Source organism: Corvus cornix, chromosome 2 (genome assembly GCF_000738735.6).
Source record: "Corvus cornix cornix isolate S_Up_H32 chromosome 2, ASM73873v5, whole genome shotgun sequence".
Taxonomy (NCBI): Eukaryota; Metazoa; Chordata; class Aves; order Passeriformes; family Corvidae; genus Corvus; species Corvus cornix.
The window spans coordinates 46,801,462-46,828,739 of NC_046333.1; the positions used below are offsets into that span (position 1 = coordinate 46,801,462).

Below are 27,278 nucleotides of genomic sequence, written 5' to 3' on the forward strand. Positions count from 1 at the left end.
GGCTCTAAGAAAGGAGCTTTATAATTTTTATTAGTTCATAAAAATTAAATCATCCCAAATACAGGTACTTAGTTCCATTCTGGCTGGCTGTTCAAATTTCTGTAAACAGATGAAACCCCAGAAGGGAAATCTGGTTTATCATTGAATCAATAAGGATGTCACCTGGTGAAATCAGAAAGGGGTGACAGATTAAAATCAGCTGAAGTTCATTGGAAGGTTTGGATACTGCACATAGCTCAACGGAAGAAACAGATCTACTTTAGCTATATGCATTTACTGATACCTTTCACCCAGGACTGCCCATTTAAAGACATTAAGCTTTTACCTTCCCTTTGTTCCAAAGACTGGGTGTTAGTCCCTTAAGATCTGTTGATGTGACATTTCTGACTTTACCCCCAGCCTCAAATGCTCTGTTCAAACCATAAGGGGAGTACCCAGCCTCTAGCATGATACACTTGAAAAAAATTTATTTCATTTTTATTATCGTGAGAAAACTGCTCTTTGGGTTTCTGCAGATTCATCTGTTTCTCACTGGATCACTCCTTTGGCATCATAAACAACCAAGTGGGGTTTTTTTGTTGGTTTTTTTTTTTCTTTTTTGTGGTGTTTTCAGAGGGGATACTGTGACGGAGCTCAGCATTTCACACTGTGGTTCATGAACCTGCCCCCAGGCTCCATTGACCACACTTCTCATTTTCCAAGTACAGCTGTTCAAGGTCCCTGGACTGGGGACCTTGGCTTGGGGGCTCCCGTTCGGTCCACGGCGGCTTCGCAAGGCCCGCAGTGCCAACCCAGAGCTGCAAACTCGCAGCCAAAATCGTAGCAGGCCTCTTGCTTCCATCAGACTTCGCACTGGCCCCGTGCGTTTCTGACCAAGGGCGATCCGGGCCGAGCTTGAGAGGCTGTCACAAAGACATCCTTATCAATCGTGTCATAGATCATCGCTATCAGGCAAATACCTGGAGGGAAAGACAGCTGCCAGCGTTATCTGCTCGGGTGCAGCCATCCCAGTGGGAATTCTCCACCGTCCCACTCACAGGGCTGCCTCACCCCCGCGACCTGCCGCGGGCTGCCTGTGCCGGGACGCCGCCCCACGCACACGGACACTTGCAGCCCTCGGTTCCAACCCTCACGACAGAAAAGTCAGGCCGCGAGGCAGCTCGGGCAGGTGGGCGGGATGGCGAGGGACGCAGAACCGCCCCGGGGGTTCGCAGGGACGCGGGCAGCGCCCCGGCCCCCGCCCGCTGCCCGGGGCTGGGCGGCGGCTCCGCGCCTCAACATGGCGGAGGCGTGCCGGGGGCCGCTGCCGCCCGCCCGCACGGCCCGGGCACCCGGGCGGGGCCTGCGCTCTCCCCGCCGCGCCGCTCCCGGCACGGAGCCCCCGCTGCTACGGCAGCTGCTCGCAGAGCTTCGCCCGCGGCCCCTCGCCTGGGGCGCGGCACGGCTCGGCACGCCCCGCGGGCGGAGCGCGCCGCATCCCCGGTGGCGGCGGCGGGGAGCGCCGGGAATGCTGTGAGTACGGGAGCGGGCCCGGGGTGGCGGTGCGGCCCGACCGTGCCCGTCTCCCCCCAGCCGCCGCCACTCCGCCCTTCCCGGGGGCACGGGGAGCTGCTGCGGCCGCCGGGCCGCGCCCCGCTGGCGTTCCCGCCGCGGGGGGAGCGGAATGGCCGCAGTGCCCGTGCGGTGCTCTGAGCGGTGGCACGGCGGGGCGATGCTCGCCTGCCCGAGCCGCTCCCGGCAAGGCGGGCGGGACTGCGCACCCAGCGCCGGGGCAGCGCGGGGCTTCCCACAGCCCTCGCACCCCGCAGGACGGCGCCCACGGCCAGGGAAAGGCGCCGCATCTCTCCGGGTGCCTGAGCCTGCGGCACCGCTCTGCGGAGACACGTGATGCAGAGTGTTCGAGGAGCAGAAAGAGGGCTTCACCCAGGCTAAAAGCCTTTGGATGTGTTTTTGGGGACCACATGCGTTCAAAGACTGTAATGCATAGTGTGGACAGCCTTCCTAGGCTTTGTGTATTAGCTTTTATGGATGCTCTTTTTTTCGTTTAGATTATCCAGAAAGGAGGTGAAAATAACTATAATGTTCTTTAATAAAACACAAAACATGCGTGTTGTCACTTCCATGCTCCAGTTCCCTTCCGATACAGACTCGCAGTCCTTTAGGATTCCAAGGCCACTACCACTCCTACGCAGTAGTTAATGCCTAACAGCTCTTCCAACACTGAGGCCTGGTCCTCTTTGGCCTTCAGGCGTTGTGTTTCCTTACAACTTGGATTGTAGGAAGGGGATGTGTTGGCATTTGGCAATCCAGTTGTCACCCTGCTACCAAATTTCCTGTGTACTGTGCCCAGTGTGTTGTGTAATGTTGTGTTAAACGGGGAGAAAAAAAGGCATTTTTGTATTTTATGTGAAAGATACAGAATGTAAGAAATATTAGGCAACTGTTGGTTTTTTCTTTTTGTACTGACAGAGGCAACCACCGATTGCTCATAAAATGTTGTTTTGGATTTAATGTCCCACTATACTGAGTTAGGGAGCTACAAAGCAAAGAAGCAGGATGAGATTTGTTTGTTTAAGTAAACAATGAAATTTGTGCTATTATCTAAATTTGATCTCATCCTTGCCATTAAATAATCTTCCTGTAGCCCAGGTTCAGGCTAATTTTAGATTTTTCGGTAGGCAAGGAAGGTACTCCTCCTTCCTTTTCTGCATGCATGCTTAGCTATCAATTTGCAAGAGTGAATTCACTCTGACAGGCGTTTCCTACAAGCTTGATACCTTCCCTTTTATTTCTGTCAAACCATGCACAGCTCTATTAAAATATCCAGAGGAAAAAGCTCCCAAAGCAGTTTTCATAATGCTGGGTCTGTAACCACTCCATGTCCATTCAGTCAGGATGCTGTTGAGCCTCATGGCTGTACTAACCCCCTGATGCTGGCTAGGGGCATAATTGCTCTATGTCTTCGTTGTGGGAAGTAGTGAAGCAAGGTATTTGGCAAATTTGTGTTAAAGGTGCTATATCCAAAGAGAAATAAGCAGGAGTTTGGATAGAATATTCTTGCTTTGCAGGTACACCTACACCAGCAAAATATGCTCCCTGCAAAGACATTACCAGCACAGCAAAGTGTGGGAGATACTGACATTTTGAGGCTGAAAACTGCCCCATCTCTCCTGTGTGGTGAGTCTTGTTAGTCCTCACAAGCACTCTGTCCTCTTCCCTGGATGTTCCTTTTTAGTCAGGAGCGTGGTGATGGAGAGTGATGGCAAAACACACTGAATTGGAAGGTTTGCAGACTGGTACAGTGGTTCCTCTCGTGAGATTTAGTGAGTTTGTAAGAATGCCAATTATTAGGACCTGGATTTGCAATTTGTTTTATGATAAACTCAGAAATTGCTGGCCTTCTTTTTTTTCAGAGATTATGTGAGCCCATGTGAGCTGGCTATGCAGCAAGGGCATCAGGATGAGTGAGCAGTCATGTAAAGTACAGAAATGTTTGAAGAAGGTTATGCTGGGCAAAGGCAGCTGATGCAAGCAATGAGAATTTTCTTGGTGGTCCCCTACATTACAAATCAGTCCAGCTGTTTGCAAAATACAGACTCCTGCAAAAGAAGTCCTATGGATAAAGGAAACTAGTTTCAGTTTGATTTGGGTTTTTTTTCTTTTCTGCTGCAGCGGATCTGCATTGCTTTATTCTGTTAAAGTGTTCTCACTGAGATTAAAACCAGGAGAATTAAGGAGGAGAAATAAAGGATGCAAAAAATCAGTCTCAGTTCAGTTTAGGAAAAGATAAGAGAACAAGAAATTCAGTGGAAGTGTTATCAGAGCCCACAGCTGAGGTGGTACTGCAGGGTTTGCTGCAGCTGCAGTTACAATGAAAGCCCTGGAAGACTCTCCAATAAAATGTTATGCGACTTTGACATTGCTCAAATCCTTTTGATGCAAGTGTTGTTGGAAAACACCCTTTATTTGTTACACAGACTAGACCATAGAGGATTCATGGGGTGGTAAATACCTCAAGATGAATTGGTAAATACTGTGTGGAATGTCTGAAGTGGGATTTGGGAAAAACTAATGGAGAGGTAAGTTTGCATCTGCAGAAATGCTTTTTTTTCCCCCTAATACTAAAATATGGAGCCTGTGGTCCAGGCACTAATATCTGTATTCAGGTTTCCATTTTCTGTCAATAATCCTGAGTGCTCACTGCAATATCAGTTTTTGTTTGAAGTCTGTTCTATTTTACTCTGGCCTGTGTTTGGAAATGACAAATCTAAGATCTCTGTGGAGCAAGACAGGTAATTAATCATTAAAGTGTGGATACCCAGCTGAGACGTCTTATGATCTTAGTTGAACTTTCCAGTCAGCGTCAGCTGGGGGACTTAAAGAAATGCTGCCAGATTAAAAAAAACTGATTTAATTCTGGAGATATCATTAGCTCAGATAACACAGAGTTGTAAAAACTAGAAATATCAAATATTAATTTATTAGAATTGTGCATTTAGCTCCCATGAATGGTCATTTTTACCATTTCTTCTGTGAGTTTAGCCAGTTTCCCTTACTGGAAGATGTTCCTTGTAAATACAGCAAAATGCATTCCTGGGGATAAAGAAAAGCTCACATCCCAAGAGATGCTGATAATTTTTAATTAAAATCATTGCAAAGCAACAGTAAGATAATGTATGTAGTTGTGTAGGGGATATGAATAACAGTTGTGAATAACAGTTGCAAATAATGTATGTTCAATTTAGCTGTAGTTATGCAAATGAAAAACAGAAAATTGGAAAACAGTAAAGGTAAAAAAGAGTTCATAAATAAAAAAATTAGTTGGAACTTTCCAGGGGTGTCGTTCAGAAACAAAACTTAGTAACAAAGATGCCAGCTCATGTATTTGGTGCTTTTTATAGAACAGTTGTTATTATCTCTGCATGTGTTTACTGCCTGTTAAAAAGATCCATATAATTTGGTGAGTAATACCTAATTGCCTTATATGGAGTAAGTTTTATGTTAGGTAATAAAAGAAGGATCCTGTGGGGAGGCAGAAATCCTCTGCCATTGCCCCAGTGCTCTCCTCATCCCAGCTGGTCTCTGCAGTGTTCATTTAGTAGATGCTTTTTCATAGAATTTCAGGTAAGCTGTGTATGTTTTTCCTCCCTGACAGATTAATAACCTGTGAATGTTCCTCTTAACTAAAATTCTTTTATTAGTTACTGAGAAAACTTATATTGGGGCAAGTGATTTGAACTCCTTCCCAGCTCAGAGTGGAGAAGATAGGATGAAAACACTATGTGTTCCTTCATTAATACCAATTCTGGGAAGAACTTCTTAAAATGACAATGTAAATGTTTGTACTTTACGAATGTAGTTGTTTGAAAACAGGTGTATTCTTTCAGGCTTTAATTGATTCCCCACGATGTTTGCAAAAGCAACGAAGAATTTTGTGAGAGAAACTGACAGTGGAGGTGACTTGATCCCTGTCTCCCACCTGAATGCCTCAGACAAGCTGCAGCTTTTGAGCTTAGTTACGAAGAGGAGGAAATTCTGGTGCTGGCAGAAGCCCAAGTATCATTTCTTGACAGTCACGCTGAGTGATGTGCTTACTGAAGACAAACCAATAAAACCAGGTAAAGCCATAGTTGGGCAGCAGTATTATTGCAGATAAAAACGGTACAAACCCTAATCTGTCGTTTTTATTCTCAATTGTGTTACTCAATTGGGCTCCTCTCAGAGAAATGCTCTGAAGGAATCCACCATCCATGGGAATGAGATGAATGGATCTTTTCTCACTTGACCATTTATATAACTAAAACTGGTAATAATAAATGTTGGTTAAAAAAAGAAGAAAGTTTTGCCTGGGTAGAGTATTAAATAGAGTGCTGAAGGTTATCAGGCTGGACAGTCCTACTGTTTGATAACAGCGCTGTCTGCAGCCACAGGAATATCCCTAGAATATTTGGGGGGGTTGTATGTGATAGTAGTGTGAAACTGTACTGTGCTCCAAGTCAAAAGCAGTGAATAAGCATTGTCTTGTTGGTGTTGGTAGCCCAGGGAATGCTTGTCCAGGCCAGGCCAAGCGAGTTTTACCCCTGATTCTGTTTGTCTTGCACAGAGTGTTAAAAAAGGTTGATGCTTGGACTTAGCCAACTATAGCAGTCCCACCCATGTTTTCAGATAAATGACATGGAATCGCATATTTCTGGACATGTCACAATTCCACACAGGAAAATAGATAAGTCCCTAACCTAAGATGTTAACTGTAGCTGTCTTGGAAAAGTAGCTGATTCTGAGTCAGTTCTCTGGTTTTTAGGTGTAAAAGAATTCAGAGTTGTTTTAAACCAGTTAGATTTTTCCATTGGTTTTCAGTGAGCTTTGGGACAGCCTGTGATGAGATTTGTCAAAATAATGCTAAAATACTAGCACTATTGTACAAGCAGGTCTGCTTTGTAATTTTCTTTGTAGCTGAAATAACTTTCAATTATTCTTTATAAATACTTTATAGCATCTGAGTTCAGCACTTCAGTCACCTTACATTTTCCTAAAATGGCAAAATACAAAAGATAGTAGAGCAAAGATGATGAAAATATGAAAAGAGCAGAAGCAAGAGTTGTAGAGCTGTAAATTTCATTATTTACCTCTCCATACTGTTCATTGCCTTCACTAACTCTTCGTATTTTCTCTAAGTATCTGTTCCTCCAATCACTTAAGGACCGTTTCAGCACTTTTCTTCACAGATAGAAATTAGTTTTATTGCTCTCCTAGTGATTGTGGAGTCTGACTTTGCAAAATACATGGGGAAGTTTGAAGATTTCCTTCAAGGAAGTATTGAAACATCGTTTGTGAAGATCAGCCTGGGAGCTGGAGGGAAGGGCTATGTGGAAAACCAGTCCTCATTTGGAAACCTGAGGAAGCAGGAGATTGACTTGCAGCAGCTTATGAAAGATGTCAAAGACAGGTATGTTTCTAATGTGGTGGCCAGGAGAGATTACTGAGCCGTTGAAAAGGCTTGGACCAGCTGTGATCACTGAGCAATTGATTTTGTAGTGTTGCCACAGTTTGAAAATTATTTTCATTGTAAGCTTTCATATCCATGATGAATCATATATACAAAAATGAAATTTTGTGCATTTTGAAATCTTGTTAGTCAGACTTCTCCCTTTCAAGTTTTAAAAAACATCTGTCTGTAATTTCATTTTACGTTTTTGCATGAATTACCACCTGGGACAAGAGCCAAATCCTCCCTTCTTTGGGGGACTGTACTGAGGTAACAATCTGGAAAAAAAAATAATTAGTTCTCTATGTTACTGGGACATTGAATATGGAAATTGAGTTCAGAAATGCTAATGTTCTTGTAAGCAGGCTTTGTAATTTCGTGTGTGTGAGTGACCATGCTAGAAAATTGGATTATTTGAAGTTGAAGGAGTAGCAAAGGTGAGCAAGCATGGTCAAGGCATGCTCTACTAGCTGAACAAAATATAGATCTGTTACTTCCTGTTATACACTGTATTAACTGAGGGGAACCATATTCTTTATTTTACAAGATATGCAAGAGATACTTCCTCACTTCCTGTCCTACTCTGACATTGGATCTATTTAATGTTGCTGTAAGAGAGTCGTGGACCAAAGCCTGTTTGGCAACCAGCAGACAAGTCAGGGGTCTACTCTCTATTGCAGGTCGTGACTCATGGGAGATGAGGGTGGTTTGTTTGTGACAGCATTGTACTCTAGATTTGTAGCAGGGGCTGTAATGAATTTTAATAGCCTTTGCTGATGCTCTGAAGATAAAGATGATAGGTTTTTGCTATCAGTGCAGAAGTTGTCAGAAGCAACGTAAATTTGCTTTAGATACACTGATGTTCTAGAAATAATTAATTCTCCATTTTCATGGGAACAAATGTCTGGTGTTTTTTTTATTGTGAGCATTCACAAGTCAACAAATTTATTCTAATAAGGGACCTTGCTCTCTTTGTACTAAATGCCTTATTTAAAGCAGAAAATACTGGGCTAAATGTGTGTACCAAGTCTGTAAAATTAATGTGCATCTAGTATGAGGAAATAGTGTCAGTCAAGATCTAGAATCTTGTTTCTAGCACTAGACAGAGTCCTATGGAGAAACAAACTAGAGTAACTTTGATTTAGGTCAGTAATCTTTTACTTAAAGTTGCCTACTCTGTTCGCAAAGATAATCCTCCCACAGCAAATCAGCACATCTTGGAGTTACAATCCTTTATGTAACTAAATACTCAGAAATATGTTACCTTCTTTTGAGTGTTGAAAATCTGCAGCATTACTCCGATGTATGTGCAACTGTGACTGAAGTTGATGTGTGTCCCACTTTATGCAAGGAACTAGTTCTTAGTTCATAAAAAAGATGCTCATAGCTTATTAAAGTTTATGATGCACCGTGTATAATTGATATCGAGAAGGTCAGTGACCTTCTGCCAGGTCACTGAAAATGATGAGGATAGCAGAATATTTATTTTTTTCTCCAGCATAATGTGAAGACTCACTGGAAATTGTTGGCAGTGCCTTATAGATGGAATTCTACTTACTTGTTCATAAATATTTTATGATTTATGATTGATTGTGTCCAAGCTTCAAGCTTTCAACTCATTCATGAGTATTGTGTGGAATTCAGGAGTGCTGATGCCTCCAGGTTAGTGATTTTTGGATGCAAAGCGTTACGGTACTTATAGGAGCATGTTTACCTGTCAGGCCGTGTGAAATGAGAGGCAGCAAACTGTTCCTGATGTCATTTAATGACATGTGGTGCTTGTGCTTGTTTGATCAATCATTGCTTCATTTATTATTTCTACATGTATAACCTAGTTAAGTTGCATTTTTAAAATGTTCTTGTATTAGGCTGATTAAGTTGAAGTTGCAGATTAGTAGCAGAAAACTCTAAAATGTCAAAGCTGATATGCCTTTTAACTAAGTCATGTGAGTCTTCAGAGTTCAGCAAGCTTAGAGTGCTCAGTGGCAGCAAATTGGTTTCCTGTCACTTCTTAGGTGAACCTTCTGAAGGAGAATCCTACTGATCTTTTAATTAGATTCCAGGTGCTGCACTGGCTCCTTTTTCTGAAAGAGGATGACAGCTGAAGGATGTGGGAGGAGATCCTTCCTAGTTTGCAGAAGCAGTGACATTGTAAATGCACAACACACTTATAATATACAATACTAAAATAAAGTTAAACAATAGTTTTAGGTATGCAAACTTGGTATATTTCACTTTACATTATTTTTGATTTTGCATTACATAATGCTTGCTAGCTCAGAGAGCACTGCAACATGCAGATTTGGGGCAGAGTCCGATGCCTTTAGCTCACTTGGATTGCTATGGATTAAAGAGTGTATTCCATTTTCTGTTTTCAGTATTGTCTTCCATGAGGTCCTCACAGAGAAGTTGATGAAGTGTGGGTTGGATGAGCCACTTTTCAGTGGTGCCCAGAGACAGAGCAGAAAGCAATAGGCACAATATGAGATACAGGAGGCTCTGTCTGAACATCAGGAAACTCTTTTCCACTGTGACAGTGACTGAGCACTGGCACAGGTTGCCTGGGGAGGCTGTGTAGTTACCTTCTTTGGAGGCATGAACCTAGGCAGACTGCTCTAGGTGACCCTGCTAAAGCAGATGACTGTCCAACCTCAACCATTCTGTCTTCTTCCCTGCAGTAAAAAAGATCATGAGGAGATTATAATCTCTGTACTTCTCATGTGTTACCAATTTGCTTGTTTGTTTTCACCATTTCACTAAAAGTCATGGAAGGTGATTGAAAGAGAAGTTCTGAGAGGACAGTGATAGCAGTCAGTGAGTTCACATCAGCTGCAGAAAAAATTGCCTGTCATGCTTCCATCGTTTCACGTGAATGATTCCTAACTCTATGATTAGCATGTTAGGAAAAAGGTTTTAAGTGTTTTTAGCAGCATACTCTGGCATGGTTGAAAGATACTTTTATATTATTGCATATTGCACTTTAGGTGAACTAATGGAAGGGCATATTATTGTCCATACTGAGACAAAAATAAATTCCTATTCTTAATCTGAGTACAGTGGAAATTCAGACCATTTTGTGATTTATTGTTTAAAATTCCTTGAGCATTTATGAGTATGGTGAGAAAACCATTCAGTTTTCTACCTAAGCTGCTACATGAGGTAATACGAAGTCACAAAGTGTTGTGAGACAGGATTGAATAAAAGCAATTGTGTGTGCCTTTGATTTAAAAAATAAGGAGCATGTCAAATAGAAAATAGAGAAACTACCTGTCACTCGCAGTCTAAGAAGTCTCTGGTATTCTTAGGGAAGATGTTCTATGAAGTACGTGTCAGGTTATTCTGTAGGGAAAATAGTGAAATGCTGTCAATAAGCTGATGATTGCAGATGCTGTGTTCTGTAAGAAGTAGGTCAGAGAGGTTATATTTGAAATGGATTAACAAAAGAAATATGCATCTGTGCTTGGTGGAAAATGGCAGAGTGAGGTCTGGTGGATTTTACTCCTTGGCACCCATCTAGAGGTCTCTGTTAGAGCAGGATCAAAGCTGGGTGAAGGCTCTCACTTGGAACAAGCAGTATTTGTATAGAAGACATCAGACTATTGCACATTATAAATGAAGTGGAGAAGAGGCAATGAGCACAGGCTGCTTGTGTCTCTACAGCTGGGGGAGGAGGTGTATTGAGGTGGCATTGCCCAGCACAGGACTGAAAAGGTTTTTCACTTGTGAGTAGTTTGGAGCAGTGAAAATTTGTGCAGACAAGCAGCAGTGCTGATTTCAATGTGAGTATGGAGAGTACTCACAGCAATGCCCATCTTCTTGGTATTTGTAGGAAATTGACAAGCACCTTGCTTTGAGGATTTGTGGGTGGATTACTGAGAAGGTTAGGCAGGATTTGATGGAAAAATGGTCCTAAGGTGTCTCCTTTGTGGGCAATTTGGTCAAATTCTGTGCCTAAAGCAAAGACCCTCGTTCTCAGCAGTGAGGTTTAGAGCAGGCACCTGCTCTCTGTTTTAACTGTGAGAGCCTGATCTGTTGCCAGGTGTTGTCTGTTTTTTCTTGTCTTTATTTAGTTTCTGCCTTTGTCTCTTCTTTTCTGACTCCAGTCTGCAGCAAATTGCCTTTGTGCCTCTGTTGTCTACTGCTTTCCTAATGCAAGAAGAAAAATACTGGATGAAGGTGAAAGAAGTCTGTGTTATAGGAGCGTAGAAGTGTTTAATCTAGTTAAATGTGGACTGAGACCAAAACTCAAAGAAATTATTTTATGTACATGTTTGACCTGTAAGGCTCCCAGCATAGTAAATCATTGACCTCAGGAAGGTTGTTTAAGCAGAACAATCAATCAAGCAAAACCTCATAATTTGTATCTTTTAAATAATTTTTGTTTATCCAGGCTTATACTCTGTGTGGTGATAATGGGACTTGGCAAACCAACATCTCATTATATTTTATATAGCGTTGTTTCTGAGGGCTTCAGCTCAGCTCCTCAGGCTGGGATGGGTCATGGTGATATAGTGCAAATGGCACAAGGTTAGTGGTGGCTCTTGTACAGTACAGAGTAAAAGAGATGGTAAGAGCCATGGTTGTAGAACAGAAGTAAAAGCTCTGAAACATGACCTGTAAAATAAAAAAAATGCAATGCAATTCGTGTGCCTTGCATGCATGTATTCTCAGGGATTTAATTCGGCTATCTTGTGTTTTTCAGATATTTTCTTATATTCAATGCTATGTTGGCAAGTAAGTTCAGTTCTTGCAAAAATAGTCATAGACACAGCGGCCATTACCCTGCGATACTTGAAGCCCTGCTCTGATTGTCAAACTTTAACCCTGTTGTGTTTTGCTCTTGATGACTGTTTTCAGTCATAATTTAGATAAACTGGGTACTTGCTTACCTCGTGTCATCTCCTGTTTGAGTTGCTGAGGAGAGCAGAATGTTTTACCTTCAACAGGCTGTGCCCCAGTAATAACTCATGATGTGCCCACGTGCAGCCCTAAAGTTCTGTTTTATGATAGACAGTTCGGTGCCAGAAGTCTACTGGAGAGCACTTAACTGTGCTGTGCTGGAAGAAAAGGTTTTTGTAGCTGTGAGTAAGGGTATGTGTGTGAAAGCTCTGAATTTGGTGCTCACTAAACTTACTGGGCAGAGGAGAACATTTCTGATGGCTTTACAACGGGACACATCCCACTGAAGGCACTCAAACCTTGGGGCTGTGGCAGCGGCTGTCTCTGGCATGCGCTCTGCTCTGTGCTGGAGATCCCAGGTCGCCTCTGGGCGCTGCCTGGGGAGTGCTGCTGCAGCAGGTAGCTCCGTGTCCCTGTGTGTCAGTGTCTCTCTATAGCCCCCAGTGCTGCAGCAGCTCCTCCAGTGCTGCCTCCAAGATTTGTTCACTGCCCCTCTTTGCAAGTTAACTATGTCTTCTGACTCTTCTGCTCTGCTACTCTGCTGATACTTCTGCATCTGGGCCTCAAAGCCAGTTCTGCCTTGGGCAGAATACTGTAGAAGCAGATGGAAGAAAAAGTCTCTTGAATTATTTTGGTAATTCATTTGCATAGGCTTAGGTCATATTCTATATGCGTCTTCATTTAGCACTCATTCAGAAACAGCAAATCTTTATTTAATGTGTATTTTTCTATCTTGGATTGTTTGAGGGAATTTTTTCCGCTAAATTTTGGGGACATTCAGCAAGCTTGTCATCCTCTTAAACAGTCAGAAAATAAAAGCAAATTGCAAATTGCTTTTGTGCGTCTTCATTGTATTTTTCCCTTGTGGCTCCCTAGGTGACATGTTAAAACTGCAAGTTCTTAGTGCAATAATTTGTATTTTCAAGATGCTTAGCACACCACTTTAGAAACATAAATAATTATTGTGAAGTATAGGATAGGCTTGATAGACTGTGACTAATGGCTCTGGTTTGGCAGACACTTCTGAGAGCGGTGATGTTTGTGATTGCTTGACATTTCTTCAGTTTTTGCTTAATCCAAAGGTTCATTGGATTCCAAGCATAAAGCATGACTTTGCACCAAAGGAAAAAAAGTTATATTAATAATCTCAGGAATGTTTGGGGGTGCTTTTCTGGTGGCTGCTGCATTGCTTCAGAGGTATTTTCTTTCCCTTGTCTAAACAATCAACTTTAAGGTTTTCAGACAGTTCATTCCAACTGATTGAACTTTCATATAGGCATGTAACTCTCCAAAGATCAAAAATTGCCTGAGGATATTTTTAATTCAATAAAAACCCCAGCTGAGTTCAGACTTATATAGACTGCATAAATTCAAAACTCCAGAATCTAATAAATCTAAAACTTTTAAATTAAAAGTGGAGATATCTCGATTTAAATGAATTGGAGTCAGACATGTCTTTCTGTCACATTTTTGGGATATTGCCATTTAGCTCCATGAATAGCCATTTACAGTGAGAGGGAGGAGAAAAGACGGAATAATTTGAGTCAGGGATAGCAATCCTTTAATCTTCCAACAGTTTTGCTAGATTACCTGTTCATAAAAAATAGAACATCTCCTCTGATTCACCTCCAGTGAATATTTTGCAAAAGTATAATATAGTTGACACATTTTAATCAATTAAATAAAATTAGGAAGTTGCTTTAACTGTTACCAGAAAGTCTGTTAACACCCCAAAGACAAGGTAGTGGATTTTGTAATATTTTCTTAGATAATAAATCTTCTGTATTGTTTCTGGGAGTTCACTTTCAGTCTTCTCGTCATTCTCAGAAGAACTTAACGTTAGAATTATTTTCAGCAGCATTTAAACAGATGCTGAATTGTGCTGTGAAGTAAGGATGGCTTATGAAGTTGGTGCCTGGGCTAGAGTTTAGAGCTCCCTCCCACAGTTAGTTTTTCTTTTGACTGTGATAGTCCTTGTCACCAATTTTAAATTTTGAGTCTATACCAATGAATAACACAGGACCTTGAAGCAGGTGGATTTTTTCAGTAATGTACAGTCTCAAAATCAGTGAAATCTTCCATGTTTTCTCATTCAGCCCTTTGAAGTACTTGGTCAGTGCTGATCCCACTCTGCCTGTTCCAGGTTTAGGTGAACACTGAAACAGATCCATAGCAAGCAGTGAGGGTTGCCACTGAGTCATTGCTGTCTTTGTGTCCCCCAGCCAGCACCCACTGCCATGGCCATGGAAATGTCAGTGTGAGCTCACAGTAGGAGAGGATTTAGTCCAGTGTCCAGGAGCCTGACTTGTTGGTTTTGTATTACCCAGGAAGCTTAAAGTTGCCATTAGTTCTCTTTTTTTTTTTTTTTTTTTTTTTTTTTTCTTTTTTCTTAGCAAGTATCTGGACAAACTGCCATTTTTGCTCAGAGTAGGGAATCAAGAATTCAATATATATGTGAGGGCTTACTGTGGAATGCAGGTATTTACTGCTGCCAAATAGCAAAAGAGGACATCATAATTTTGAGGAGGCTGCTCATACAGAAACCATTGTCATTTTTACAATAAGAGCTTCTTCAAGCAGTTAAGAAAATGTGGTTAGTTTTTTTTCCCACAATTCTGGTATTGCTATGGTGTATTTTCTTTTTCAGAACAATAGATCTAAACAGTAGTTTACTGCAACAAGTAATAGAAAGAAAACGTGAAGTGCTGTGCATCTTGAGAGAAAAGATAATCACAACTCAGAAGTGTACAATATCCGAACATATCCAGACAGAAGAAAAAGTCAGGGGTGCAATGGGATGCACTGCAAAAACAATAAAGGTAAAAGTTACTAAAAATCTGCAAGGAATAGAACATTTGCACATTATCTGGGAAGAAATTACAGTTTCTCCAAATAGACTTCAGCATATTTTTCGTGCTTTCTTAATGTGCTGAACAAACTGCACTGCTTGGTTGTGAAAATTTTGTATGGTAAAATGTTTTTTCCACTGCCTTTCTGGGAAAAGATGCTGTCTTTTTGTATGAGCCTGGAATGTAGTTTCCATCAGTATTATCACATTGTGTTTCCATTTCTGTGTAGATTCCTGCCTGCAGCAGAACATGAAGCAAACTTAAAACAATTCATTGCAAGTTGAATAGCAAAATGTATTGCTGAATCAAATTTATCTGAACAGCCAAGTAATCATTCATCACAAATGGTTGTAGTGCCTACTGAGTTTTCATATTTATTGGGAAGCTCTTTGTTTTCGATCATGGGAGTAGAGATTAACTGCATTATGAGGCTATCTGAAAAATTGCCTATGAATTGAGAAGGAATTACCAAAGTCAAAATATGCTCATTCATTGAAAGTTTGGGTTTTTTTAAGCTGGAGATGAATCACTTCTGTGTACAGTGTGTCTCCAGTTGAAGAAATCTGGGAGTTGCGAGTTCCTGGTACCAGCCTTCCAGCTGGGCAAAACCAATGTCACAGTAGAATTGGGCGAGGCAGAGTACTGAAGTGGGTGCCCACTTCCTATTGACATGGTGCTTCATGTGTGGCAAAAGCTGCTCCTGGAGCTCAACTTCGTGCTAGGACAGGGTAGCTAAGAGTGAGAGAGCTGCTCTTGGCATTGTGTTTCTACCTCACTCTTCATCTAGTTCCTTTCCTAGAAGTCAGATGTAACGTGTGCTTTGATGAGACATCATGGAGAATAAAGCACATTCTCCCTCTGTATTTTTCACCTTAGTTAGGTGTTTAAGCTGTATAGTAGCTGAATCAGATAAATGGTAAATAAATCTGTCTTGTAGGTTTCAGTAAGTGAAAATGGAAGTTTGATGAAGGATTCTAGTGTGATCCTTGAAATTCCTCCTGCAACTGCTATTGCCTACGGTGTAATTGAACTGTTTATAAGGCACAATGGCCAGTTTGGTAAGTGAAAAGCTTGTTTTTTGTGGCACACAGTTCAACTATGGACAAAGTTGTTTGTCAGACTGATTTTTATGTTTCCCTGTGCATGAAGGTGATTATGTTGTATGGTCTCCTTTGCCTTGATAGTTATTTGTGCTAGAAATGCTGATTTAGTAATTTTAAAACTCTGATTTAGTAATGCTTTTTCACTTGCTTGAATACACTGTAAACTCAGAATAACTTAGGTTTCAGGGAACCACAGGAGATCATGTAGCTGGAGCCTCTGCTCAAGGCAGGGCCAACTTTTGAACTTTGATCTAAGTTTGGCGTTAGATCAGATTGCTCATATCCTTGTCTATTCTGAAGTTGTGATTCCTCTCCAGAGACGGAGATTCCATCACTCCTCCGGGCAGCCTGTTACCATGTTTGACGACCGTGGTGGTGAACTTTTTTTCCTTAATATCTGCTGTTTGCTAAATTGCTCCAGTCTGTGAATGTGGGGCTGGTACTTGGGAGTCCAAAACTGGACCCAGCACTCTGAATGCACTTTCCCAAATTGAAAATTCCATTCCATCAATCTGCCAGCTACAGTCTTGTCAGTACAGCCCAGTATGCAGCAAACTTCAATAACTGCAAGGGCTTGCTGGTGATCCTCTTGGATTTGTTGCCCAGGTCTTTTTCTGCAATTTTGCTTCCAGCCAGCTGGCCCTTGGCCCAGGCTATTCCCTTCACCTGTTGCAGAGAGTGACTTGAATGTAAATCAGCTGTCAACCAGGAATGTTTAGACAACAGTCATCTTAGGAAAATAATCATTCGTACAGGACTGGAATTTAAACTTTTCTAGCCTACACTTTCATTTAAAGATTGCCCTCGGAGTGGTTGCAGAAATGCCCTTGTCATGTTTTCTGGTCGTGCTTTACTTATGTCAGGTTGAATATTTCTCAGGTTAAAAAAAATGTTGAAATTGGCTTTGGGGGAAGTCGTATCTCTGCTCTGCACAATCACTTGGGTTTTTCTTTCTTGTCTATCCTCATTTAAACTCACTGACCTAGAGGAGGTTTCAGGGGATGTTTTGCAAGGAGAAATAAAATCAGATAGTAGAGCTGGAAGCTGGGAAGGACTGATGTGGAGAGAAACAGAAGATACATTGAAGAAATACTTGGAGTACAGCTGAGATTTGAATCCAGGATGCGCTTTACTTGGATGAGAAATGCAGAAGATTAACTCTCCATCATAGTCCTTCTGGTATGAAGGAAGTCTGTAGGCTCAGGAATAGAAGTAAATATTATTTAACCTGTAAAAAGTTTCTGAAAAGTGGAACTGCTCTGACGTAGATGGAACACAGCAATAATAGCAGAGGATGTTGACGTCATGGTTATAATAGATCTGTAATTCAGAGTAATGAGGTGTAATTAAGGCCGTCTGACTACATAGGTAGTATATAGCTGGTTGTCTACTTAGGTGATTACTACATGAAATTATGATGTCCTGCTAGCTGAGAACGCATGGGCCTTGTTAATGATCTGTATTTCTCGGCTCTTTTTCCACTTCTGCTTCTTTTTCCGCTCTTTTTTTTCACATTTCGTGTTAAGATCTTTGAAGCTTCAGAACCAGCACAGCTTGTTTCATGTTTTATCTTAAACAACTTACGTCTTGCCTCTTTTCTTTTTTAATTTGTGCTATTTTCCTTTGCCTGAGTGTCATTGAGAAGGTAAAGGGGAGGAACTAACAGCAAAATTAGGGCTTTGCCTGCAAGAATAAGTATAGTGGAGCCTGAACTTGAACTTGTTAATGTCTGAGCAGCAGGGATCAGTGTCTGTTTATGGAAATCAAAATAGCCTTTGAAGTTAAATCCAGGGACTAATGTAGTCCTTTCTCATGAGACTGAAAGTGACCAGTAGCGGGTGTAACCTAATGGGATTCTCTTCACAAATAATTACGGAGTAAGATGCATGTAAGCTTTTTATTGTTTATTTTTCTTTGCCACTGACAGTACTTGAGTTATTCTGTTAGGAAGAATGGTATATAAATTTTCTTTTAAATGTTCTGACTAATGTGACTGGACATACTTGGATATTTTTATAAATAAATAAAATAAACTAGAAAAAAGAAAAAGGATCTAATCCTTTTCTGATCCATTTACCATTGTGCTTTCCTGTAATCATTCTGTTTGATTTCTACAGGCTAATTTTCCACTCCATGTAAAAGCTGTTTCTGCTAAAGGCCTTGCAGTTTCGTGTCTCTAAAGTTGTGCTGAAATGCCTCTTGTTCTTGCTTTACAAAGCAGGGGATATAACAGCACCCAGCTGATTTGCTTTGTTCTGTTCATTGCTATATGTGTGTGGTGTGCTTTTTCTTAAATGTCTGTAAATTAAACAGTCTCAATATATCTACTTTTCTACATAAAGGAGTCCCTTTGATTGTTTTCACTGATCACCTCTGTGTTTCTTGCATTTTTGTTAACATTTCTGAGTAACTAACAAGCTCTAACTGCATTGTTGGAGGTTTGTCATCGATGAATGTAATAGAATTCAATACAGAATTAATTAACAGTCCTATTAATAAGGAATTTTGAGTCCTGTGTTTTCCTGTGGATCAAGTCCTATTACAAGATTTAACAACATCATCTGAAAAGTTTGATTTCCCTTATTAGCATCATTTTGCCTCAGGAGGGGAGGCAGTTTTATTAGCACAGTCTTCCTCCTCAGGGTTCATGTGAAAGCCTTGTTATTTGCAATGACAGCAACATGAGTGAGTTGGCCTTGTGGTGCCTCAGCTGCTGTCCAGAGTCTTGTTGCTTTGGGAAGTTCTTAGCTTATGTTAATCACTTTCTGCTCTTCTGTAGCTCATTCTTCTCCGTGAAGGGTTATGCAAGCATAAAGGTCTGTCGTCTTTCTTTCTCTATGGCAGGGATTTCTTTGTCTGCTTTCCCTTTGAAAAGGCTTTTTGCTGATGGAGTGCTCTCCATGCTTTCTCATCTGCTTTGAATGTCCTTAATTTAGTGAGACAGACTCTTACAACTGCAGAAAGGTTATATTTGGGTTTTGTGCCTGGTACATGTGAGCACTGTGCTTGATTAGTTACATTTTTTTCCTTTGCTGTCAGGTATTACTTTAAAATTGAGTTTCTCTTGCTAGCCTGCCTGTGTTCTCTCTCCTTAGACAGGCTGCAGAGTGCAATGGATACACATTCAAATCTTGCATTTGACCCAATAAAAGATGATCAGAATATGCATAGGGCTTTGAGTGTATTCTGCATCGTTAGGGCACAGTGTTGGACACGAGCACAGAACTTGATATGCCAGATTTTTCAGCATAACTCTTACAAAGGGTCCCTGTACCTTCCAGGAGGCCCTTAACTTCATCAGGCTGGGGGTACTGGGATGGTGACAAGGACAGTCCTGTTTGGGTGAGGTTGGCCCGTGCTTGTCACGAAGATGAGGCAGAAAGGGCAATGCAGCCAGGGTGTGTTATTTCCTCCATGAAGTTACTGAAGAGAGACAGTTATTGCAGAGTGATTCTCTTAGGAAACATCCCTGGGTGATGTCCTTTAGAGACTCTCAGAAGCCTCCAGCTTTCTGCTTACCTGGAGGACGTGAGGATGGACCTGTGGCTTGGCTGAGAAAGAGGAGTCTGTCAGTGCCGTGACCAGCAGAAGCTCTGTAAAGGACTCTCAAGAGTAGTTACAGATCTCAGAGAGTACTTTCATGTGTCTCCTTCATGAGTGGATCCTGTTGCCTGCATTACAGCACGTCTCTTAGTAGGTAGAAAATGTACAGACTGGGGAAGGAGAAACTGGAGAGCAGTGCCATGGAAAGGGCCCTGGGGGTCCTGGGTGATGACAAATTGAATATGGTCAGCAGTGCCCTGGCAGCCAGGAGGGCCAAGCGTGTCCTGGGGGGCAGCAGGCACAGCATCACCAGCCAGGCAAGGGAGGGGATTGAACCGCTCTGCTCTGCACTGGGGCAGCCTCACCTAAAGTTCTGTCTGCAGTTCTGGGTGCCACAATGTAAGAAAACTCTTAGGAAAGGAGGGAAGGTGAAGAGCCTTGAGGGGAACCCATATGAGGAGCAGCTGAGGTCATTTGGTCTGTTCAGCCTGGAGGAGACTGAGGGGAAACCTCATTGCAGTAACAACTTCATTGTGAGGGGAAGAGGAGGGGCAGGCACTGATCTCTTCTCTTTGGTGATCAATGACAGGACCCAAGGGAATGGCCTGAAGTTGTGTCAGGGCAGGTTTAGGTTTAGGTATCAGGAAAAGGTTCTTCACCAGAGGGTGGGTGGGCACTGGAACAGGCTCCCCAGGGAAGTGGTCACAGCACCAGCCTGACAGAGTTCAAGAAGTGTTTGGACAATGCTCTCAGGCGCATGGTGTGACTCCTGGGGTGTCCTGTGCAGGGCCAGGAGTTGAGTGTGATGATCCTTGAGAGCCCCTTCCAACTCAAACTTATTCTCTGAAAACATCGAGAATTCCTACGTGCATCTCCTGTATGCAGCATTCTGGTTTACAGTGTCAGAGGGAAGTTTTCATGTTATTTCCTGTCTACACTAATTTAGTTCACAGGAGCTGGTGTCACATTCTGTAGGAGGCAGCTGCACCACAGGTCTTCTGTCTGTACGCACTGTACCAAACATCAGGGCTGCAGGAATGCTCAATAATTCACACACACAGCAACTGCTGGCATTCTTTCCATCTGGAAGAGACGACACATGGAGAAATCACATGCAAGAGCACTAGGAAATACAAGCTATCATCTCATTCAGTAATTGCTTGTGTATTTTATTAATTATTGTTTTTGATTGAATTTCTAATTACAGAATTCTGTCTGCTAGATGAACAGCAGGGAGGTTTTGAAAAAGAAAGCACAGAAGGCTCAACTTATCCCCATTCAGTTCAATTCAGAGATGCTTCATTCCTCTGTCAGCCAGATGCTGTTGATAATGAGATGTACTCTGGGGCTAAAAACCTCGTTCCCAGTGATGCTTCTATAAGTATATTGAAACAAGGTATTACCAAAAATGCTTGACATGATTATATTACAGTGAATTAAACATCGTGATAGGCAGAAATAATCTGGTACAATAGTAAGTAAGAAATCTTGTTAGTTCATTTTAATAGCTCTTATCAGGAACTCTTGGGGGAATGCACTGAAGGAATATAAAAAATCAGTTTGCAGTAAGTGTGTGCAGTGGACTCTTTCCTATCAACATTCTGAATCAATCTGTCATAAATATAATCTTATAAAGTCAGGTGTTTATGACAGCTCTGTTGCATTCCAGATAACCTCTGCAAGATTAGTGATGATACATGCTTTCTGTGAGAAAGAGTCACTGAAAATACTTTCTCATTATTTGAAAAACTCTCAATAAAGCTCCTCAGTTACAGGTTAAGTAACAGAATTAGACATCTCCCTTGCCTTCACTTAGCCTCTTTATTTTCTGAGGAGCTTTATAATTGAGAAAACTAAAATGGGGTTTAAATGGAAGTTTGCAAATTGGTATAATGGCCCAGGTACAAGTTTTTATTGTAGGAATTTGGAAAGAGGAGGCAGGAATGTTACTGGAGGAATGAAAAAATGGAAAACCAGTCAAGGACTCAGAACACACTGTGCTTTTCATCAGTTCTTGGTAGAGTTCTTACAGCTGGTTCTACTGATGAATATCACTTCTTGTCTGTAAGTTTCACCCTTGGTTAATGGTTGTTCAGTAAACAATATATAAAAAACACTTACTTGTGGAAGAATGGTATGCCACTGTTGTGGTTTTTGTTTTAGCTTGACATACCTTTGTGCTTTTCTTGTTTAAAAAGCACAGAGATTTCTTTAATTAGTTTTAACTTCCACTGTCTCTTGGAAAATAAAAAAGCTAAAAAAAATTGTTTTTACTAAAGAATTTGAAAGTACATTTCATTTTCTGTTATTTGTATAGACAGTCATACGATTGCATCAGATAAACAAAATATCTGCCTGTGGCTGGATGTTTTTTTTTCCCTAGTGAAGTAATTTTTTGGTTATAAAGGATGTCTTTAAAGAGAGCGTGTTTCTTGACTGGAGTGACATGAAGGAAAATTTCTTTTAAACAAATTTGAGAACACTTGCATGCCCACGTTTCTGGAATGTGGAAAAAAAACATTCCATCCTTCCAGTTGGCATTATTGATTTGAAAGCTTCAATTTTTTTTAGCAAAGTGGTAATTCGATGTCACAAAAGACCTAATTTCAGTATCATAGTTGAATTGTGAGAAGGTGAATGCAGAGCACTCCCTTGTACTTAATGAGTACTCTTCATTCTGCCATATAAATGAACATTCTCTGGAGATAAACTTTGAAGCGAGAGACTTAAGATGCAGTTAGTTGGTTAACACTAAGGAGCTGACTTTTAAAATATTAAAAATACTGTACACCAAAATGTTGATTCTTGATAGCTGTTCCTCTTTCTTAATTTTTGCACTGAAACTTCAGTGGCTCCTTAGGAAATAAAATCAGATCTGTTCCAGCCTTGCATTTTAACTTGTGCTGATGGAAATCAGGATATCAAGGTGTGATGATAAATGAGCTTATGAAACACATAGCAAAATGTTACCTGGTTTTAACTGGCATTTTTGTAGAAATACTTAGTTTTGCTTTCCTTTGCTTTCTTGGGAAAGATCTGTCACGGTTGAAGACCCAGTTTCAGCCCTTTGTGAAGCTTCCGGAAGACAAGCAAAGAGCTTTATATAAAACCCTTTGTGAGCTCCTGCTCCATGAAGAAATGGTGACTGCCCTGGGGGACATGGTAAGATGAAGAACCTTTGGCTTGCTTCCTCAAAGTAATTTCGGAATAGTACTAGCATTCTCTTTTGCTTGAATTTTTTCAAGTAGTTTTGCTTATTCTTTTCCTTTCAGTTCGATGATATCTGCACAGGAGACAAGCCAGATCTGGAGGAGTTAAAACTTGAACAACAAGGAGACCTCCTTCGTTTCTTGCAGCTCTTAGGGTGCAGTTTACAGAGTGAGCTGTTGTTGCAGAAATACCAGCCTCAGGATGAAGAACTTTTCTCAGCTGCTCACCTTCTTATCAGTGCTATGTCTGGTATGTTGTGAAAAGCCCTTTTTAAAAATTTTATTTTCCTTTTAGAAGCTCCCTCCATGTTAAAGCATTTATGGCTCTCTTTGAGCAGTTGGTGAGCTGAGTGAACATAAATTGTTCTGTTCCCTTTTTATGAGTTTGGTATACTATGCTTAGCATTCCTGGTTGTGAGTTAAATTCAGCCCTCAATCACTGACAGATTTTGTGTGTAAATTACACATTCCCCCAAGACTGCTCAACTTTGCTTCTGCTGAGTGTGAGCATTTGCAGTTTGGCAAGCTAATTTCTGTACTTATTACATGCCAGAGTCCTTCCCGCCTAAATGCTGAGAATTACAAATTAGGTGTTGTCTCCTGTGTAAAAGCGTATATTGTTCAAGTGCAAACTAAATTTAGCAAAAATGAGTTTAACATAGAGACTCTGCAATTAGAGGGTTGTTTTGCAGCTGCCGAAACAGGAGATGAAACATAAATGTCAAATAAATGCCACCCTCACAATCTAGTTGGCACCACAGTGTTAATTAAAAGCTACCTGCAAAGTCCAAGACAGACTTGCCTGGATTTTTCTCTTCTTTCTTGTATCTAAAGAATTCCCTGACATTAAGATAACGAAGGGAAGTCCGGTGTAAATTGTGGCACTGTGCAGCAAAATGTCAGTGTGCATCCATATATGCACAGGCCCTAGGTGGGAGAGCTCAACTCATTTGTGGAGACAAAGAAATAGAAAACAAAAACCTGCTGATGTGGTAACACTTGTCAGATGCCATTAACAGCAGGGCGCAGTTAATTGAGTGTGTTGCATTATCACCTGGCTTTGGACATAATGTCTACTGCTGAAGTCCAGGCATAAGTGTACCTGGATCCAGATTCAAAAGCTGTTTTATGCCTGTTTCTTGTGGTAGGAATTATAGCCTTGTTACAGAGTTGAAGAGCACCACAGAGATCAGTTAGTCCATCTCCCAGCCCCAAGGCAGTCTCAGCTATGCCATTCCTCTCAAACTGTGCTTTGCTGAAGTTAGCATCTCGTATAGAGTTTGGGAGCATAGAGTCTGATTTATTCAAGGCCTAGGTCATTCATCCAGTCTGCAGACTTGGAGTGAAACACTGAGGAGATACTTAGGGAGGAGGCAAGGATGATGGGTAGGAAACCCTCTTTTCTACTAGTGCCTTTTCTCAAGCACAGAGATAGTCAGACCCTTTGCCCATCCCATTCTATTCTGCAGGCAGGAAGGGGCTGGATCAACCTCTTCCACACAACCAGCTGAGGAGAACCTGTTAGCTCCCTGTTAAAGCCCCTGTTCCAGCAGCCAGCCTGGTGCAGGGTTCACTGGAAATGATCTTCCCCTGGGAATGTTTCCTTCACAGAGCTGCCTGATGACACTCTGGTCCTGCTGCGTGCCTGCTGTGATCTTCAGGTTGTTCCGGCGTTGTGCTGTTTGGTGAGTAATGGAGATGGGAGCGTGGCTCATGGGCACAGCAGCAGCAGTGGCCGTGTCCTCAGCCACGTTTCTCCCCAATAAAGGAGGAGATGTCAAGCTGCAGTGGGAATTTCAGCTGTAGGCAGCGCTTAGCTAAGGTCAGAGTCTGACATGGCAAACGAAGCTGCAGGTGCTACCTAACTTCTGAACATTGCTGTATTTGGGAGATTTCATGGCTTGTGAGCAAAAGAAAATTGTAACTTAAGCTCCAGTTTTATTTTTCTAATAGTCCCACTGTTTTAAAATCTCAGTAATCACCTCTCCTTGGGAAACAGAAATTTCGCTTTGATAGCAACAGTGCTTGAGCCTTGGCAAACCCTGAGGTCCCAAAACTCTGAGGCCATTTATTGAAACTGCTGAAGGAATGGTGCAGGGCATTAGAGTAATGGAGCACCTCTCCTGTGAGGAAACGGTAAGAGAATTGGGTTTGTTCAGCCTGGAGAAGAGAAGGCTTCAGGGTAACCTAAATGCAGCCTCCCAGTACCTGAAGGAAGCTTACAAAAAAGATGGAGAGAGACTTTTTACAAGAGCATGTAGTGACAGGACAAGGAGGACTGGATTCAAACTGGAGGAGGGTAGGTTTAGATCACATACTAGGAAGAAACTTTTTACTATGAGAGTGGTGAGGCACTGGAACAGGTTGCCCAGAGAAGTTGTGGATGCCCCATTCCTGGAAATGTTCAAGGCCAGGTTGGATGGGGCTTTGAATAACCTGGTCTAGTGAAAAGTGTCCTTGCCTGTGGCAGGGGGATTGGAACTGAATGATCTTTAAGGTCCCTTCCAACCCAGAACATTCTATGATTCTGTGATTACTTTTAGCTTTTTAAAGTCACTGACAAAAACAATAGTAAAATCCTTTTAATATGTAGGAGCAAGGGGAGTTCTACTGTTTGCTCAGAGTGATAGTTAAGTGTGACGTGCAGTGAGAGAAGTTGAACTCGGGGAATGGCACAGTAGGAGAGACTTTCCTCCTTAAAGTGTGCCATAGAGCTTTGGTTCTGGATCAGTACATCATACTTGTCAGGGCTAATAGTAAAGGGAATCTTGACCTTTTGTTGCTGCCTTGTAAGCTCTCCAGCGGTTTTGTATGAAAGAGCTGAGCTGTGCGATGGCAGGAGCAGCAGTGCTTGGAAAATGTTTTAATGTCTCTGTCTTTTGCTCTCTCTCATGGATGCAGCCTAACATCGCTTCAGCTGATGGCACTGTGGCACTGAGCAGTCCTTTGGTGGCCACTCTCGCTGACAGAGGAAGATTTGAGGTCGTGCAAAGGCTGTTTGCTTCATCAAACATTAACCTGGAAATGACAGAGTCTTCTGTAAAAGCTGTAACTATGAAAGAACCGAGATTCTTCCCACTTGTTCTTTATGTTGCACTGTTTGGATTTCATGCTTTAGGTGGGAATGTGTAGGAGCTGTACTGAGTATCCTGTTTTTGCTCTAGCCTGTTGTTTCTTCTGTAGCTCTGTAGTGTTGGTGTGTTTGGGATCAGCAGTAGAGCTGCTGCATTGGTACTTCAGGCAGCACAGGCAGGAATTAGGGCCATCAGGGGACTCTGCAGTTTCAGTGGAAAATACCTATTTAAGGGATAAAGGGGAGAAATTAAAAGAGAACCATGGAAGAGAAATGGAATATAGCTGCTGTGGTAGGTGTCAGATCTGCAGGGCAGTGGAAGCTGGATTGCTTGCATTAATATGCACGGGAGAAAACAGCAAAGTACAAACTGCTTTTTGTAAGCAAGCAAACAACCAGGCCCTGGAAACCCAGGGTTCTGCAATGCAGCAACTGTTTTGCTCCTTTGAGACTGAGTGTGCGGAATGCCTTCACTCTGGAGCAAGTGCAATGGAGGGCTCTTAGAAAGGTACTTGATTAGATTCTCTTATTAATTATTGTTTAGCTTTACGGATGTGAACTGCACACTGTGGGAAATAACAAAGCCTCTTTTTCAAAAATCAAGACCACTTTTGGGATTTATACCTCTGTACAGCATTTCTGTTTTCTGGTATGTTTTTACTCACCTTTGCAAGTTTCAGCTGTTTAAACTGCATTCTGAACTTTGAGGTATGGCAATGCCTTTTGATGTGTGCACATGAAGGGTCCCTGCTGCACACCACAAAAACGATAATTTTACCCCATATGACATTTTCAGTGTAGATATTTTGCTTGTTTCTTTGACTAACAGCAAAGTATTAGTAAAGCACTGTGTGCTTGAACTATTTTGCCTGCTTTTTCATCATATTTTTTTTTGTAATTGTGGATTGAACAGAAATGCAGCAGAGATCACTGTAAATGTGGGCTTGGGAAGATGATGTTCCAGGTAGGTGGAACATCATCAGTGTTTGCAGATGAGGTTGTGAGATGGCTGACAGACAAGCAAGCAGGCACCTGTGTGGGGGTGATCAGTAACCAGGCCCTGCAGCATAGCTGGTGGGTAGGAGTTCTGCTCAGTTTCCTGCTCTATTCCCACATGGCCTTGAGCAGATCGTCTAAGAAGCCTTTAAAAAGTCGCATCAGTTCAGCATTCCCTGAGGACATGGGCTTTGCAGGAAAGCCCCACGGTGCCTTTCATTCCCTGAGAGCTCAGGATAGCTCTGCATGCTGGGCTGTGGGCGTTGCTGCATCTCATCTGTTAAGTGAAGCTGATGGTGTTGCCTGAACTTCGTGCTGGTGTAGAAGGAGAGATCCTTCAGGAGGATGGAAGCACATAACTCTGCTTCTGGGAGGGGTGTGTGTTTTTAAGTGGGAAAGTCTTCTTTGCCCATCGCTACTCAAAAGTTGCCTCTGTAATGAGCTTACCAAAACTTTCTATTAAATGCTATGTCAAAACAATAGAATAACTTATGCATGTAATTTCCACTGTTTTTCTTTTGGGCATTCCTGTAATGCCCTTTGCCTTGAAAAGTGGTGCACACGGATGGCAAATGGCTGTGTGGGCATCCATGTGGGGCCACTGTCCACATGCTCTGATCT

General features: G+C 41.9%; 1 protein-coding gene across 3 annotated transcripts; it reads left to right on the forward strand.

Annotated features, from left to right (window-relative positions):
• Positions 1-1,150: 1,150 nt before the first annotated feature.
• On the forward strand, positions 1,151-27,149 carry GSDME (gasdermin E). 3 transcript variants are annotated; one of them, XM_039550228.1, is made up of 12 exons: positions 1,420-1,512; positions 3,069-3,177; positions 3,978-4,079; positions 5,388-5,618; positions 6,754-6,946; positions 14,532-14,703; positions 15,671-15,791; positions 20,587-20,775; positions 22,414-22,541; positions 22,652-22,838; positions 24,200-24,273; positions 25,490-27,149. In XM_039550228.1, the coding sequence occupies exons 4-12, from the start codon at positions 5,408-5,410 to the stop codon at positions 25,718-25,720; spliced, it is 1,506 nt and encodes a 501-aa protein (XP_039406162.1). In that variant the 5' UTR covers positions 1,420-1,512; positions 3,069-3,177; positions 3,978-4,079; positions 5,388-5,407; the 3' UTR covers positions 25,721-27,149. The 3 variants fall into 3 exon arrangements, with proteins under 3 accessions (XP_039406161.1, XP_039406162.1, XP_039406160.1); XM_039550227.1 differs by lacking the exons at positions 1,420-1,512; positions 3,978-4,079 and adding an exon at positions 1,151-1,168; XM_039550226.1 differs by lacking the exon at positions 3,978-4,079.
• The last annotated feature ends 129 nt before the right edge of the window (positions 27,150-27,278 follow it).

Bases quoted from the DNA above. Each gene is read 5' to 3' on its own strand.
- GSDME (XM_039550227.1), top strand. From the start codon at position 5,408: ATGTTTGCAAAAGCAACGAAGAATTTTGTGAGAGAAACTGACAGTGGA. The intron at 14,704-15,670 runs GTAAAAGTTACT...TCTGTCTTGTAG, and splicing joins GCACTGCAAAAACAATAAAG to GTTTCAGTAAGTGAAAATGG. The intron at 24,274-25,489 runs GTGAGTAATGGA...TCATGGATGCAG, and splicing joins TTCCGGCGTTGTGCTGTTTG to CCTAACATCGCTTCAGCTGA.